The 15,590-nt window shown below is 40.1% G+C and overlaps 1 protein-coding gene across 1 annotated transcript in view; it reads left to right on the top strand.

The window, feature by feature from the left end:
- The first annotated feature begins 15,397 nt into the window (after window positions 1–15,397).
- Window positions 15,398–15,590, top strand: part of PSMD7 (proteasome 26S subunit, non-ATPase 7) — an 8,232-nt gene continuing 8,039 nt past the window's right edge. The window contains exon 1 of the mRNA XM_019536090.1: window positions 15,398–15,560. Coding sequence (XP_019391635.1) covers window positions 15,487–15,560 — 74 coding nt within the window. The 5' untranslated portion in view covers window positions 15,398–15,486. The remainder of the gene's footprint in view (window positions 15,561–15,590) is intronic.

Here is a 15,590-nt window from a genome sequence, read left to right as displayed (position 1 = left end):
TTTGTGCATCAATGTCCCCACGCTTCAACATGGCAGTGGGAGCATTTTATGTAAAGCTTGCTGAATGAGCCTTAAAGCATACCTGCCACCATTTTGACTTTCAGGGATGCTGATATGAGAGACACAGAGGCTCGATTAATTACAGCGCATCAGAGCAGCCTCCCAGCTCATGTACAGACACCCATTTAGTCTGGCAAAGAGAAGACTGAGGGGGGATTGAATAGCAGCCTTCAACTCCCTGGAGGGGGGGTTGCGAAGAGGATGGAGCTGAACTGGTCTCAGTGGTGGCAGATGACAGAACAAGGAGCAATGGGTTCATGTTCCAGCAAGAAAAGTTTAAGTTAGATATTAGGGAAAATTGTCTCACTAGGAGGGTAGTAAAACACGGGGACAGGCAACCCAGAGAGGTAGTGGAGTCTCTATCCTTGGAGGTTTTTAAGATCTGGCTAGACAAAGCCCTGGCTGCGATGATGCGAGCAGGGGGTTGGACTAGATGTGATCTCCTGAAGTCCCTTCCCACCCTCATTTTTTATGATTCAATGAAAGCAGTCTCAGACAGTTGCCTATCCAGCCTGTCCTTGAAAAGCTTCAGTGAAAACACTGATGGCATAAAAATTCAAAAAATTAATTAGTTTACAATGCCCTCTCTCCTCCACCAAGTATTAGTAGTATATAGTATCTGCATCTATGGACCAAGAGAAATCTCAACTATCTCAGCAAAAAGTTTAACTGGGGAAAGAGTAATGGTTTTCCTAATGGAAGAATACCCAAGAATATACTTTTCCAATGAAATCCACAAAATCTTCATTTCAAGTCCTACTAATATATAGTACAACTCCTTACTGCAGTCATAAAGTTACTGAAGCCATTAAAACATATAAATATCCAAGGCTAGCTTTCTTTACTTGGAAAGTGAAGGGTTATATTTTTTCTTCAACAATAATGAACCAAGAACCATAGAAAGTGATGCTCACTTCCTCATTCAAAGGTCAATAAAATGTATATAGCAACCATCTACAGCTCACGTCTAAGAAAACTGAATTGTAAAACTGATAAGGCTATCTGCAGTGTTAATATAATATACCGGTGACCTTACTAAGCTTCCCTACCTCCTATAAATTCATATTAATTGTATCATTTTATTTAAGTTCCCAACTTGCTGTGGTGTATTAGCATATTAAAATTAACTCTGCAGGCTGTAATCACTTTACCTTAATAAACCAACTTACGGGGACAAATTTGATAAAATTATAGTACCCCCTTGTGGTGTTACCTTCATACCCCAATAGGACATTTCTTAATATTATATTTTAAAAAATCTTCTTCCACCAAGTGCAGTGGATAACTAATTAACCTTTTCCAAAATCCAATAAGAGCAAGGGGAAATTAAAAGGGCTATCACTGGTGTCTGAAAATGGATGAGATTGAATGACATTTTCCCAGAAATTGAGAAAGTAATCTTCAGTAGAAGCCATATGCATTTTTATATCAACAAAGACATGATATATATTTTTAAATAAGAAAAAAGAATGTACCAACAGCAAGAAGTGCTTTTGTAAATGGAAAGCAACCAGGTCATCAATTACAACATATCCAAGGGTTTTCCTTCAATAATTACATCCAATCTTGTACCATACTTTTCTTTTGCCAGGTTTATATGGACAGGGCCCTCTGACCCAAAGGCTATGCTTCTAATTTTCCTAGCCTACATACTGATGAAAGTCTACCTCAGGTCTGTTCTTATTACAGAACACAGAAAGTAACAATTGATTTTGTAAGTATGACAGTGGGAGAATATTTCTTCTATTCCTATTTCTCTTTTGGACAGATCATAAAGAACTTTTCATTGCCAGTTATAGTTTCCAGCTCTAAGCTAAAATAAACTATCAAAACAATAGAAATGTAATATTACAAATAGTTTGAACCAGTACTTATCTTAACAAAATAATAATTACATCCAGAAAAAAATAGTTTTTAAGCATTTCTGAAAATCTTTATAAAAATTTGGAACAGATGAAAATACATAAGACTCAAGTGAAAAATAAAGCTAAATTAACCAACTGTCTGACTTGAAAGAGATCTACAGACACAAAGAGAAAGTGACACACACAGGACAAATATACCAATCTATACTTAACTATATCAAACTGAATACAATACACACAGACCATTGTCTGTTCAGGTGGATTTCACAGAAGTGCTTAAATACTGGAAGTTATTCCCTAGATGTCATGCTAGTATACATAGATATCTGTAAGTCACTACTTTGAATACATTACAAAGGAAAGCATCAAGCAAATATCTTTGTTATCACTGCATATCATCACCTTTACTTTGTGCTACCTCATCTGTTTATTGTAAGCACCCATTTTCCTTCATCCTATATTGGACTGTACACACTTTAGGAAAAGGCAGTTTAATTTTATTTTTTTTCAAATGTACATAGAGCCTAGAACAATGGAGCCTCAATTAGGGCTTGACACTTCTGGATACTACCATGGTAACAGTAAGGAGATAATCCTAATAATTTTGTCAGAGTGGGTACAGTCTATTAAATATTTATGTATGTTTTCTACTCTTCTTCTGTTGTATCATTTTACAGGTGTGTGAAGCAGGCTCTATTCGATTTGGATTTGGCCCAAATCAGGGACAGTGATTCGATTTGTTGATTCAGATCACTGTCCCCAATTCAATTCAGCCAAAACCAAATCTGAAGATTCAATGCCGAGTTGGAGAATCAGCGATTCTGACATAGACACAGCTTTTAAACTATTAATTATTTTGCATAAAAAACAACTGAATCAAAATATTTTCTTTCCCTCTCTCAGAACTCACCTGTGCATGTGGACAGATACACGAAGACCAAGCTGATGGAGGCTGATATGATTTTGTTTTGGAATCTCCTGGACGACAATGAAGGACAATGTGGCCAAAATGCTTACTGAGAACCAAGCTTATATGGCTGGTGAACTCTTACCCAAGATGTGTGGCTCCACATTCCATCTCACAAAAGAAGCGAGACAAGTTTCAACTCTTAAAACATTAACAATTAGGCTGAACAAAGCACTAATTAGAATATACCAGGGAAGCATCCTACATTGGCAAAGAGATGTCACAGGGCTCTGCCATCCATAACTTATGATTCTCTGACAAAGCCCCAGTACCTCTCACAATAGAGAGCAGTACAAATGATTTTGAAGCTTCCTATGTCTAATTAATTTCAACATTAATACAATTAAATTACTATTTTCAGTACTTCTACAGCACCTTCCAGACAAGAATTCAAAGCACCTTTCAAGTGATAATTAAGCTTTACAACACCCCTCTCAGATAAGTAAATCCACATTGTCTAAATGGAGACAATCACAGGAAGGAAAAGTTGTTTGCCCAAGATCACATGAGTGGCAGAACCAGAAACAAAACCTGTAACTCCTAGTCACTGCTTTGTCCCATCATCTAGTGAATAGACTTCATCACCTTACAAAGAGATAGGTAAACCAAGATAAGAAATCTCGACACCATCCATTTAAAAGAGGGCTCTATAGGCAAAATTACACATGTTCCTGCCATTTGATTCCAAGTTAAAGATGGAAAAAGAGAATGCAGTAAAGGAAATGTCTTTAAAAGAATTTTATTCAGGCTTTGAAAAACTGTTCCTGCTAAACACGCAAGCCATTCAAAAATACTCAGCCAACACATGGACCTGCAAACACAGGAAGTGTTAACAATTTTCCCTCCCTTTCTACAGAAATGATGATAAAAATGTTCTGGCCATGAAATGGACCAGTTTAATTCTGCTGCAGTACTTAAATCTGCCTTTCATTTTCCTACTGACTTTCTGAAATTCCTCAGGAAGACATTATTGTTAAACAGCAGCAAGTGTTATTCTCACAGCAGTGCACATTAATAATAATTCAGTGTGGTGTCATGGAAGCCTGTGGGCTCTTAGCTGAATTTATTTGAAAAATAAAGTTTGTTTTTTTTTTCTCAGAGATCTTTACTTAAGTCAGCATGGAACTCTTGTAAAGATAACTACCAATAAGTCACAAGTACAAGCCTTTTTATTTTTTTTATTCACTGCTCACCATGACAACATAATAAATGAACCCTCAGAGACTAGGAAGTGCATAACTATTTAAAATTTGTATTTTATTTTCCATTGTACGCTTCCAGTCATAACTTTCATCATCTATTTTTTAGAATATTCTTCCGTGTTTCCAAGTAAAATGCTACAATTTTCATCTGCAACACACAATAGAGAATCAGAAATACATCTTAGCTACGATTCCTGATAATGGCTTGCAAAACTAGCCTTACAGTATTTTGTGATCCATTAATAATTACTTGCTCCCGTAAAAAAAAGCAATGAGCCAACATGGTCTCAACATCTGCTTTTTCAATTTTTGTTTTCAGTTCTGGTGGATGTCTCTGTACTCTTTCATACATGACTAATAGGAAAGATACAAGACTAATAGGAAACATAACTGCAACTTCACTTACGGTTGGTTTCAGTTAACAGATGGTCTTTAAACTATCCAACATAAAAGCATACATTTTAGAAAAACTGACCCCAAAACTGCTTCATAAAATAAAGTATTTCATTTTTTTTCAAAGCTTTAGGGTCTTTCAGGAGACTACAATATAAAAGAGCCCCCAGGGTAAAAAAAAAATACTTATAATTTCCAACTTAAATATCTGAGACTAAAGATTTTACAATATGATAAGCATCAGAAATAATACGCAACTCCCTCCACAGCTATATAAAAAGAGGTGGGCCTCCCAGCCAAAATGTTTTCCTTGCTAAATTTTAAGTACCAACATAAAATTACAGAAAACAGGTCTGAAAAATCCCTTTGCCATGGTTGATAGCCATGATAGGTCAACCAAAGCTTTAATTTTCCAGATGTTGGCAAGATGGTTATAATAGGTTCTTTTGGCTATCACAACAGCTGCTTCCTTCTGGATAAGTCCTAGGGTCAGCCATCATGAAGCACTGTCTTGAATTTCTTAGTATTATGCCTTCATAGGCATGTGAACTAAGATAGTAACAGAACTCAATGTCCAAGTGACCCCAACTTCTTAATTATTTTATGCACATCACAGTGGATGCAAAATAATTGCTTTGCCCCACATATATCTTGCAAAACTGATCCGCATTAGTTCTTGTACATATATTTGAACAGATTTGTATGTGCTGCTATAACATTTTGTGTACACACATAAACCCATTAAAAATTATGACATACAACCATATCAAGAAACCATATGAAAATCTGGCTGAGAATGTAGTCTATCTATCCAGTGTTGTATCCACTGGCACAGTGTTTTTTCAAATATTTTCTCTACATAGGACTCTGCAACCATGCCATGGTAGGTGCAGCCATGATCAAAAATCCCTGTTAAACAGATGTCACTGTACCTTGCATCCATCTGGGGATAAATGATTACTGTTGTAGTAATGGTTATTGTTATGTTTCCCATTATAATTACATAGTTACCATAATTTGGTTCTGATGCCATATGGATAGGATTGAATAACTTCTTTTTCCGAACCGCCACCCAACCCCGCTTTATAAAGTTGGCCCAACAGAAATACTGGAGGCAAATCTTCTCAAGATTGTAAGGATTAAAGATGAAAACATTCAGAGATATGCTAGCACAGTGATTCTCAACCAAGGTGATTCCAGATCATTTCAAGGGTGCCAAGAGGTACGAGAGATAAACAAGGTATGAGGAGATAAGCAGATAAACTAAGCAGATAAATGCAGTTTCAGGCCTGAAGGATCCCCCACCACTACTGCCTAGTCCCTCTATAAGGACGTATGTGCCAGAATAAATAAATTCGTTTTTGAAATTTTGTGCCACTTGATTCACAAGTTACGGAGGGGTGCCTCATGTCCAAAAGGTTGATAAAAGAAGCAGCTTCTAGTGCAGCACTTAAGTCTATTTTTCTATTAAATATTTTTTAAATGTCCAAAAAGTAGCCCTGGCTTGCTGTCCTGGTACCACATGGGTTTTTCAGAACTTTCGCTGATAAAAGGGAAGATGATGGGTGATGGCAGCATGCTGATACAGTCTTTAAATATTTTTTTCCTCTATTATTCATGTCCAGATAAAGTTCACCTGAGAGCCAAACTATGAGCCCCTTCATAAATATGAGTAAGAGTTGTCATATGAGCAGATCCTTTCACACATTCTAGCCTTTAATGAAGTGTCCATGCAGGTAACAAATGTTTATTTAATTCTGTTAAAATAAATATATTTATCTGCCAACACTGAAGAACAAAATTCAAAATCAGCTACAAAGTGTCATTTTACAAAGGAGAAAAAGCAACTGGATTTTGTTTGCTAGCATGACTTCTTAGAACAATGTTTCTTTGTTGTCATCAGAATGGTTGTATTTACTACTAAGCCAGACTGCTTTTGTTTTTCTAAGAAAAGGAATTATAACAACTCTTTTCATCCAATCTTAAAGAGTGCTATGAAAATTAGATAAAAATTAACAATAGAGGAAAAAAATGATGTTGGCAACTAACCGAGTTGAAGCTAGATTTGCATCATTCAATCTGCTTGTTCCAGGTGCATCATCAGCATCTACACCTTAGTGATTCATCATTGCTTGTAGATAGAGTATTACAGGAACACAGCCAAACTACAAGCCAAGAAGTCTAACACACACAAGTTTTTAAAATTGGGAATGTGTCTTGGTTATAGAACAAAAGAACTCGTTTTATCACTTGGCTTTACCACTTGAGAAAATGGCTCCTGGTGTGCTGAACTCCATGATAAATGTGCCCCCTCCAGATCTTTATTGCCCTTGTAAATCAAAGGACTGACAGCAGTTAATAAGAAAGCTTTTGAGTGGTTTTGAAGTTTTGCTTTGTACAAATAAAGTCTCATATTAAAGAATTTGCTAGTCCTCAAGGTGTGGAAAAATGAGAAGTGGAACCTGTCTTTTTTAACTGTTTGTTCCTTTTTCTATTTTCAAAACTCATTTTGTGGCAAAAACAATAGTAAAAATAAACAATTTAATTTTTTTGCATTACACATTTCAATAGAGTCACTGGCATAGTCATTAAAAAAATCTATCTGGCATCTCTAACCCTATGGTTTGGAAAAGAACTTCAAATTCAAAGCATGCAGTATTAAACGGGTTGGTATTTTACAGATTTATTGTTAGACATTTGACCGTATTTGTCTGCCACCTCGGTTCTAGCCAAAGCAAATACTATTTCTGCATCCAGAAATGATCAGTCTAAATTCCACTATGATACTATTAGAGGATGGACAGGATTACGTTTGTTGCCAGCTCACCCACAGGTATGGAAAGGAAATTCTGAAATCAGATGACAGGAAATACAGCAGTACTCATAAAAGCACTACAACAGTAAGTGTTTTGAGTTGATTTTACACCTCCACTTTTCAGTAAAGGGACAATTCTCCTCTGAGCAACAGGGATAAATACAGCAGAAAGAGTACATGCAGGTCCAATGACACAGGAGCAAATGAACCCATTTATAGTTACCAACAGACAAAACTTTATTTAATCTAAAATGCCTACTTTCAGATAAACATTGGACTTTAAAGCAATCCAACTGGGGCAAAATGATTATTGTTCATACATTTACAAGGCCCCCAAAAGCAAAATGATACGTAATTTAATTTTTAAATTTTTACAGTTAGTATTAAAGCACACACAGAGCATTGTAAATTCAGTATATAGCATTAGCAGTACACTGAATTACAATTTGACGGAGACAAATTAGGACTAATGTGGTGGCTTTCTGTTTTCCTTCTATGGTTTGCACTACCCCAGCCCAATTCCAAACAATACCATTCCTTCCAAAACAGTTCATCACATGTCCTGGCCAAAAATATCCAACAGGAAACCATAGCTATTTGGACAGAACTAAATTTATTTATAAAGAAGTAAATGTACTTCCTGTCCAAACTAGTAGCACCAAGGTATTATGTGACAATCTAGTAACAGATCTAAAGGCAGCTCAAGTTCTTATGGGTTTTCAGCATACTTCAGAAAGTACTTAAATGGAACAGAATGTTAAAGGATGCATTGTCTTTAAAATCCTCTGTCAAACTGGTTTGGTTTTTTAAAGGCCTGCTTCTATTATTCATAATAATAAAAGGAAAAAGGTACCTTCTGTATTGGGGCCATACCCTTCCCCCTTCCAAATCTAGAGTCAAGGATGCTACCTATCCACAACAGCCACCTGTAGGCTACACAAAAAAAATAAACAGACTGAAGCTTTCTTACCTAAGATTCAAGGAGTCAGTAAAAGGATGATTTGTGTCCCTGTTCATCAACTACTCCTCCTTGCTCACCCAGTCCCATCTCCCTCCTGCAGTTAAGACCCCAAACTGTACAGAGAGGGCTGCTCTTCATCAGGGAGGAACACAGTGCCATAGGTATGGCACACCCCTCCACAGAAAATGTGCGTGATTCACTTACTTCAAAGGAGTATGGATCTGGTGTTGCACAGAGAAACCACACAAGAGATTGCTCTGGGCTTCAGTCTATGCTGAGTTGCCAAACATCCAGTCCATGGACCAAATCCAGTCTGCTTGATGTATTTTTGTGACCCACGTTGCCCATTCAGTTTCTGCAGCACCTAACTCTCAGTTAAAATAAAGTTAAATTCACTGTGGATCAGGGCCAATACGTAACCCTATATTTTATACTCCTGCCCTTGAACAAAATTACAAAATAGAATTTAGCCTACTCCTTACATGTTTGACATGCATGGTCTCTAACATGATTTTAATCGGCGTGGCTTCTAAAAATGACTTTTGCTATCTTGGACAGAATTGTGCTAGCAAGAGTCAAAATGGAAAACAGCTGGCAAGCACAGTTTTCCTAGAACAATGATTGATAACTGTTTTCAATACCGTTGCGATGAGCCTGGTTCAAGCCCTAATGAGGATACAGCCGCAAACGTAATGTCAGATGTTACAGAAAGAAATAAAAAACAAACTGCTAAATCATCCAAATGCTTTAGTGTTTGAAGACAGATTCTAATTACTGACGGCTGGCCCCACACTTCTGCAGTGCCTGACTTCCAGCATGACAGGAAGAAGACAGAGCTTGACATATTAAACAAAAGAACCGTTCAGCCACGAGGCACCGATAGCCTGCCGCCTGCTGCTGACACAGTGGTTGACACTGGCACAGCTCTGGTTCAGAAAGTCCTACAGAGATGTCACTGCATATTACCAACATTAACTGCACCAAAGGGCACAAAAAGTTGACACTGCCTAAGAAATAAAATCAAGCAGGAAGAGACGAAGGAAAGAATGAAAAATCAGAATTAAATTACAGCTTATACTATCTGGGGCAAATGAATGTGTTATTTTTCAATAATAAAATTGATTTGAGATTTTTTATATGACAAGTTGCAACTGGGGCTAAATGCATGGGATATCTAGCACAACAAACAGCAGATTACATATAGCATAATGCTCCTTTGCTCTTGATTTCTCTTCTTGTATTTATGTCAATATTAAATTATGAGTAGCAAATCATTGGTAAGTATACATTACATATAAATATTGTGAATACCATAAGCAGGTAAAACATTATAATGCATTTGATGTATAACTTATTCATTTTTATATACTGTCAGCTTATTTTTCTTATATCTTCTAATTTTTTAGACCTAGAGAGCATATTTCTTTTTGTTTTTAAATTCTAGAGAGAGCTGGGTATAACTGTCTAAAAAGAAAAAAAATATCATTAATGACTGAACCATTTGATTTTTTGGCCTATTCCATTTAATGGGCAAAATCCAGCTCCCCTGTCTTAGGTGGCTGCCAGGTGCTCTCTTACTGCTGTTCTCTCTAAACTCGGAATCTGTGCACAACAGCCATTACCAAATTATACCCAGATATTGATGTTTGCCACTCTACAGTTAAATTATATCAAACATCAATACAATCAACTCATTAGCTAGTTTTTATTGAGCTCCAACATTCACTACATACTTTTCAATTCTTTGATTAAGCAATGTATAGCCTGTATTCCCAGTCTACATCTACCAAGTGATTAGCCCAATAATACTGATAATCTTCTCAAGTCAAACAAACTGGGAAAGGAAGTAGCTGAAATCCCTTTAAGCAGACTCAATTTACTCCTTTTGTGAAGAATATCAATATACTACAGTACTAGCAATACAATCTGGCAAATAAAAACTTCAAATTTGCTAAGTTAGAGAGTAATTTTAACAAAAAGTCACAGCAGGTCATTAAAATGCCCTTTAATTGTCTCTAGATCATACTCTGCTATCCTTCAACAACCTTCCTGGCATGCTGAGATTTTAAATCTCTTCTTACTAATGTAAGAACCAAGAAGAGAATTGAAGTGTGATTGTCACATACAGAGTCTGAATGCCAAAGGTCAACACAGCTTACTGGTATGCTGGCCCACTGCTCCAAATTTTATATCATTTCTGTCCCTCAGTTATTGCCTGACATGATTTAACAACTGTAATTCCTTATTTAACGACGGCAAAGGTTTTTAGGAAACTGACTGTATTTCACCAACGATATATTTCTTCTTGATTACAGAGTGGTTAAAATGATTTTAAACCAAGACAGCAAAATAAAGCAGTAATAAAATCAATAAAAGGTGCTTAAAACACTCCTTCTATTAGGTAATGGCATTTAAAATATCCGTAGCTTGTAATGGCACTTAGGATATGCCCAAAAATCAATGAGCTAAATTACTTATTGAACTAGTTAATTTGAACATTGAGTTTTATATGTATATTGATAAAACAGGCTGCAGAATCCTGCTGTTAACAGTTTAATTCCATGGTCAAACAACTCCCTCTGCTGGAAAGAAACACACATTCTTCAAAAAATAAAAAGATGTTAAAGCACCATTTTAAAAGCTGTAACTTTGACAAACTCCACAAGAGGTCCCTCATTCTATGCATAATGCATACAGCTAGAAAAACTTCAGTAGAGCTTACAAGGGGAGGGCACACAGTGCTTTAGCCCGGAACTAGAACTTTGTGCAGTTTGTCAGGCTCTGTTATTGCAAGAAAAATGTCTGAAAGTAACAGACGTTGTCCTGAAAGATTCAAATAATCATCAGATGAATCTCTTACCATGGCAGCGTTTTGGAGTGACCAGATCAGGTGCTGTCGTATTAGGAATGGCTCTCTTAAAAGAGATGGCAAACTTGGAATTTCCAGTCTTGGTTAATTCTGAATACCCAGGATGTAGAGTTTTCGTTCAGCTCCATTTTTTCCTCTTATGTCAATGAAAGTGCATCTTGGAAGTCATATGAAAAAAGACATGGGCTAGAACAAGGCTGCTTTCTCCCACGCTATACAAAGAACTTGAGCAAAGCAAGCTAACCCAAAAATGGCCCCACCAAAGAGAATCAGCAATCCTATGATATCAAGCTGCTGTTTTACCTCATCGTGGCAATGCTGAGACTGCTAAGGTTACCTAAAGACTTGGAACCAGACAAGTCAGCTGAATTCAATTGCTAAAGTTGTACAGAGATGTGTACTGACGTGATCTCCAGGTCTCTATGTCACTGGCATTACATTACTATTATGCATCTCCCCTGAGCCCTGATAAGTCCTTAGCAAGATCTGCACTAGGTGCAATACATACATAGAGAACACATCTGCTTCAAAAGCCTTACTGCCTAGATGAGTCAGACAGACAAACAATGGGAGAAAGTGTTATTTGCCCCTATTTTATGCATGAGGAACTGAGGCAGAGAGGGATTATCTGACATGCCCAAGGACACACAAGGAATCGATGGCAGAAACTAAATTCAGATCTGGCAAGTTCCAGTCTGATGCATTCATTGCAAAACCATCCTTCTGTTCAAGTCCACCAGAAGATGAGGAGGAAGCATGAACCTCGGTGTCTTTAGGATGCAGAAAACCACAGCATTGGTTGAGATGGGCACATCTGTGACTGATGGGAACATCTGGTTGGCTGAGGGACAGCAACTGCCACAGCTGAGACTGGTGGAGCAGAAGAGGCTGCTAAGCAGTGGGATTATTTTATTTTGTTTTATTTTCAGGGAAGAGAAACTTGGCTTTAGAATTTTATTTTTCAGTTTGATTATCAATAGCCTGAATTAAAGGCAGGCTGCAAGTTCATTTTGTTAAGGGTATTAAAACTAGTGTAGGTAGATTTTGCTTGACAGTTAATTCCTAAAGAAGGAAAAATATAATAGATATTTTTTTTCTTATGAGAAGCTGGACAGCAAAGAAAATCTTGGTGATTAAAGCACAGGGATGGAAGAAATCTGGATTTTATTTCCAGTTCTGCTACAGCTTTCCTGTATGACCTTGGGCAAATAACGTCTCTATACCACAGCTTTCCCCTTTTATAAAATGGGAATAATAATACTAATTTACCTTACAGTGGGGCCATGCATTTAATTAACAAATATTCTAGATGGCCTTAAGACTCTTAACCAGAATACTGTCAGCACCAAATATTATTAGTAATTATACTTTTATTATTATATGTCACCAGAAAAAAGACTCTCCAGCCATTCATAGGTGATGTCTACAAAAGGAATAAGAATAATTTTCATTAAGCATCAGATAGAAAATATACAACTGTCAGATGATGTCTAACATGTACAGCCCTGTTTGTTCTGTGACTTTACAGCTATAGTATTTCATTCATGATAAAAAGCACAGGAAGGCCAATAACACAGGAGCTTGTGCAAATATAGACACTTTGCCTGTAACCTAAGCTGAGAGCAGTCACTGGAAAGACCAACCACAGGTGAAAGTAAAAAATTAATAAAAATATTAAGTAATACAATCTCCAGGGAAAAAAGGGCTGGAAAGGACCTCAAAAGGGCCCAATAGTCAATCTTTGCTGAAGTAAAAATCTTCCCTTTCTAGATTATTCCAGTAAAAGGCTGCTCTTGAAAATGTCCAATGGCAGAAAATCCACTGTCTCTAGAGGTTATCTATTCCAGTGCTTAACTCTTTACTTAACTAGTAAAGTTTATCCTAAAAGCTAACCCAAATCTCCTGTTTCAATATCGAGCTTATGTGTTTATTTCAACTGATGAAATTCGATACATGACTTCACCACTTCCTAAGAGTAATTAGTACAGGTACACAATATATGAGTCGCATTTTGGATCAGCACTGATAACAGGAAAATTAACATTATGAGCAATCAGGATTTTTTGGCCAATAATGTCACCAATAAATGCCGTGTGCAGCATCCAGCCAATAAGTGTGGGAGGATGGGGTATGGGGAAGGGAAGGGGAGTGGGGAAGGGAGATCAAGGCTCCTGTGGCAAGGGAGGGAGGGAATGGGACAGTGGTAGGCACTGCCCAGCCAGGGCAGTAAATAGGACCCTGGGGCAAGGCATGGGACACTAGTCAAGGGGGCACAGAGTGGGGTGGCAGCTCCCCACCACTGTATGCACCACCAGGGTAGGCATGGGGGGCATGTGCCCCCTGGATTTGTGTACTGGGCAAGGGCAGGCTGCCCACTGTGGACTCAGGGCCAAGGGCTACACTGACCTCTTCCCAGTGTGGGGGAGGGGGAGAAGGTGGCTGGGGCTGCGCTGGGGGTGGGCAGAGGTGGGGAGGGCTCAGCTGCATGGGGCAGGCAGCAGCACTGGGAGGGGCAGCCCTGGGGGAGGCTTGAGGGGCTATGGCCATCCCAAAGCCACCCCTCCCAGCACCACCACTGCCCACCCCATGCAGCTGAACCCCCCCCAACCCTGTGCAGCACTGGGAAGAGGCTGGCACAGACCCTGGCCCCAAGCAGCAGCAGACAGCCCACTCCCACCCCACACACAAATCTGGGGGGCACATGCCCCCCATGCATACCCTGGGGCTACATGAAGTGGCGGAGAGTCACTCCCCTCCCCCTGGATGACTGCCCCATGCCCTGCCCTGGGGTCCCATTCATCACCCTGGCTGTTCACACACCCTTCCTCCCCCACGCCCCTTCCCCCCCACCGTCTTACTGGCAGAACACTGCTCTCCAAGCCGCCCAGCTACATTCCTGTAAATCAGCTATTCGATCGGTATCAGCTGATACAGCTGGTTAATAATCGGCCATCAGTATCAGCCAAGAAAATCTTTATCAGTACATCAGTGGAACACTTGGATGCTCATCTTGCTCAGGTGATCTGACCCCAGCTGACTTCCTACGCCATGGGTAAAGGACTAGACCCAATGATCTCATGACGCACCTTTCAGCCCTTATATCTATGAAATCTACCCTTAGTAATTACTTAACTTTTATACAGCACTTTGAAAATGTATAATGTTACAAAAGGTAATTGATCATTACTATATAAATTGTCAATTGCTCAGTACTGTATAAACATGTTTGTTTGTTTTTAATTTTTTTGTCCTGGGCCAAATCAGTTTTAAATCCTTTCCATCAGCTGAGCAGAATTCAATCATTCGCGTCTGCGTGGCACTACCACCAGCAAGCCTCCTACCTCCCAATGCAGCAGCCGTCATAGAGGACAGTCTGGTTTTCTGCTACCCTATCCTCTACTGATACGAAACCGATGCTTTTCTGTCCTCAAGGGGGAAAAGAGAGGACTTAAAGGCATCTGGTTTTGTATGAACAGATGACAACAGGACTGTCCTCTACGACGGTCACCCTCCCCTCAGATGCTTCCGCCTGGGGCTTCAGATACTCCCAAATCCACGGTAGGCATCCAACATGCCCCCATCGCCACAAATTGTGTAGCCGAGAGCCTCACCTGAGAGGCATTACAGATTCTCAAAGGGGCAGTGCACAGGACAGGCCCTTGCCCTCCAGCGACCCAACCCGACGGCATTCAAGGGCATCTTCCCTACCAGGTCAGTAAAACCCGAGCCAAAATCACCATCACAGTGTCTCCCTTGCTAGGTAAGTATACGGTCATTAGATTGTGTTTTTGCAGTATTTCCTCACACCTCGTAGGGTCGGGGGGAGGCCCTGGCTGGAGACAGGAAATCTCCAGGCCTCCCCTTCACAGCTCCCCGCTGCCCCTACCCGTGCCCCGCCCCGCCCCTCCCCTCAGGAGGGACGAGGCCGCACTAGGCTCACAGGCCTCACTGACCTTCTCAAGATGGCGGCGCAGGCCGAGGCTCCACGGCGCCAACTTACAAGATGGCGGCGGGACTCCCTCGCAATGGCTGTTGTGCCCTTCCCAACATGGCGCCCGCTCGCCCTCCCCAAGATGGTACCTCGCTTCGAGCCTTTCTTTGACCTCCCCAACATGGCGCCCGCTCACCTTTCCTCCCTCCCCAACATGGCGCCTCAACTCCTACCTTCTTTTGACCTCCCCAACATGGCGCCCTCTTCCTATTTCCCACCCCGCCTCCTCAAGATGGCGTTGTGCGGTCTCCGCCCCGGCGCGGTGCAGGTTGGGAGCGCGCTGAGGAAAGCTGGGCCTGGCCTTGCGCGGGCACCGACGGGCGGGCGGACGGACGCGGCGGAGCGGGCCGAGCAGGGGGCGCGATGCCGGAGCTGGCCGTGGACCGGGTGGTGGTGCACCCGCTGGTGCTGCTCAGCGTGGTGGATCACTTCAACAGGTGAGGCCGGGCCCCGGCGCGGCCGCTGAG

This window comes from Crocodylus porosus, unplaced genomic scaffold (genome assembly GCF_001723895.1).
Source record: "Crocodylus porosus isolate Cpor-Errol unplaced genomic scaffold, CroPor_comp1, whole genome shotgun sequence".
NCBI classification, from domain to species: domain Eukaryota; kingdom Metazoa; phylum Chordata; order Crocodylia; family Crocodylidae; genus Crocodylus; species Crocodylus porosus.
Note: the sequence above shows the minus strand (reverse complement) of the source record. Positions and strands in the feature narration are given on the sequence as shown.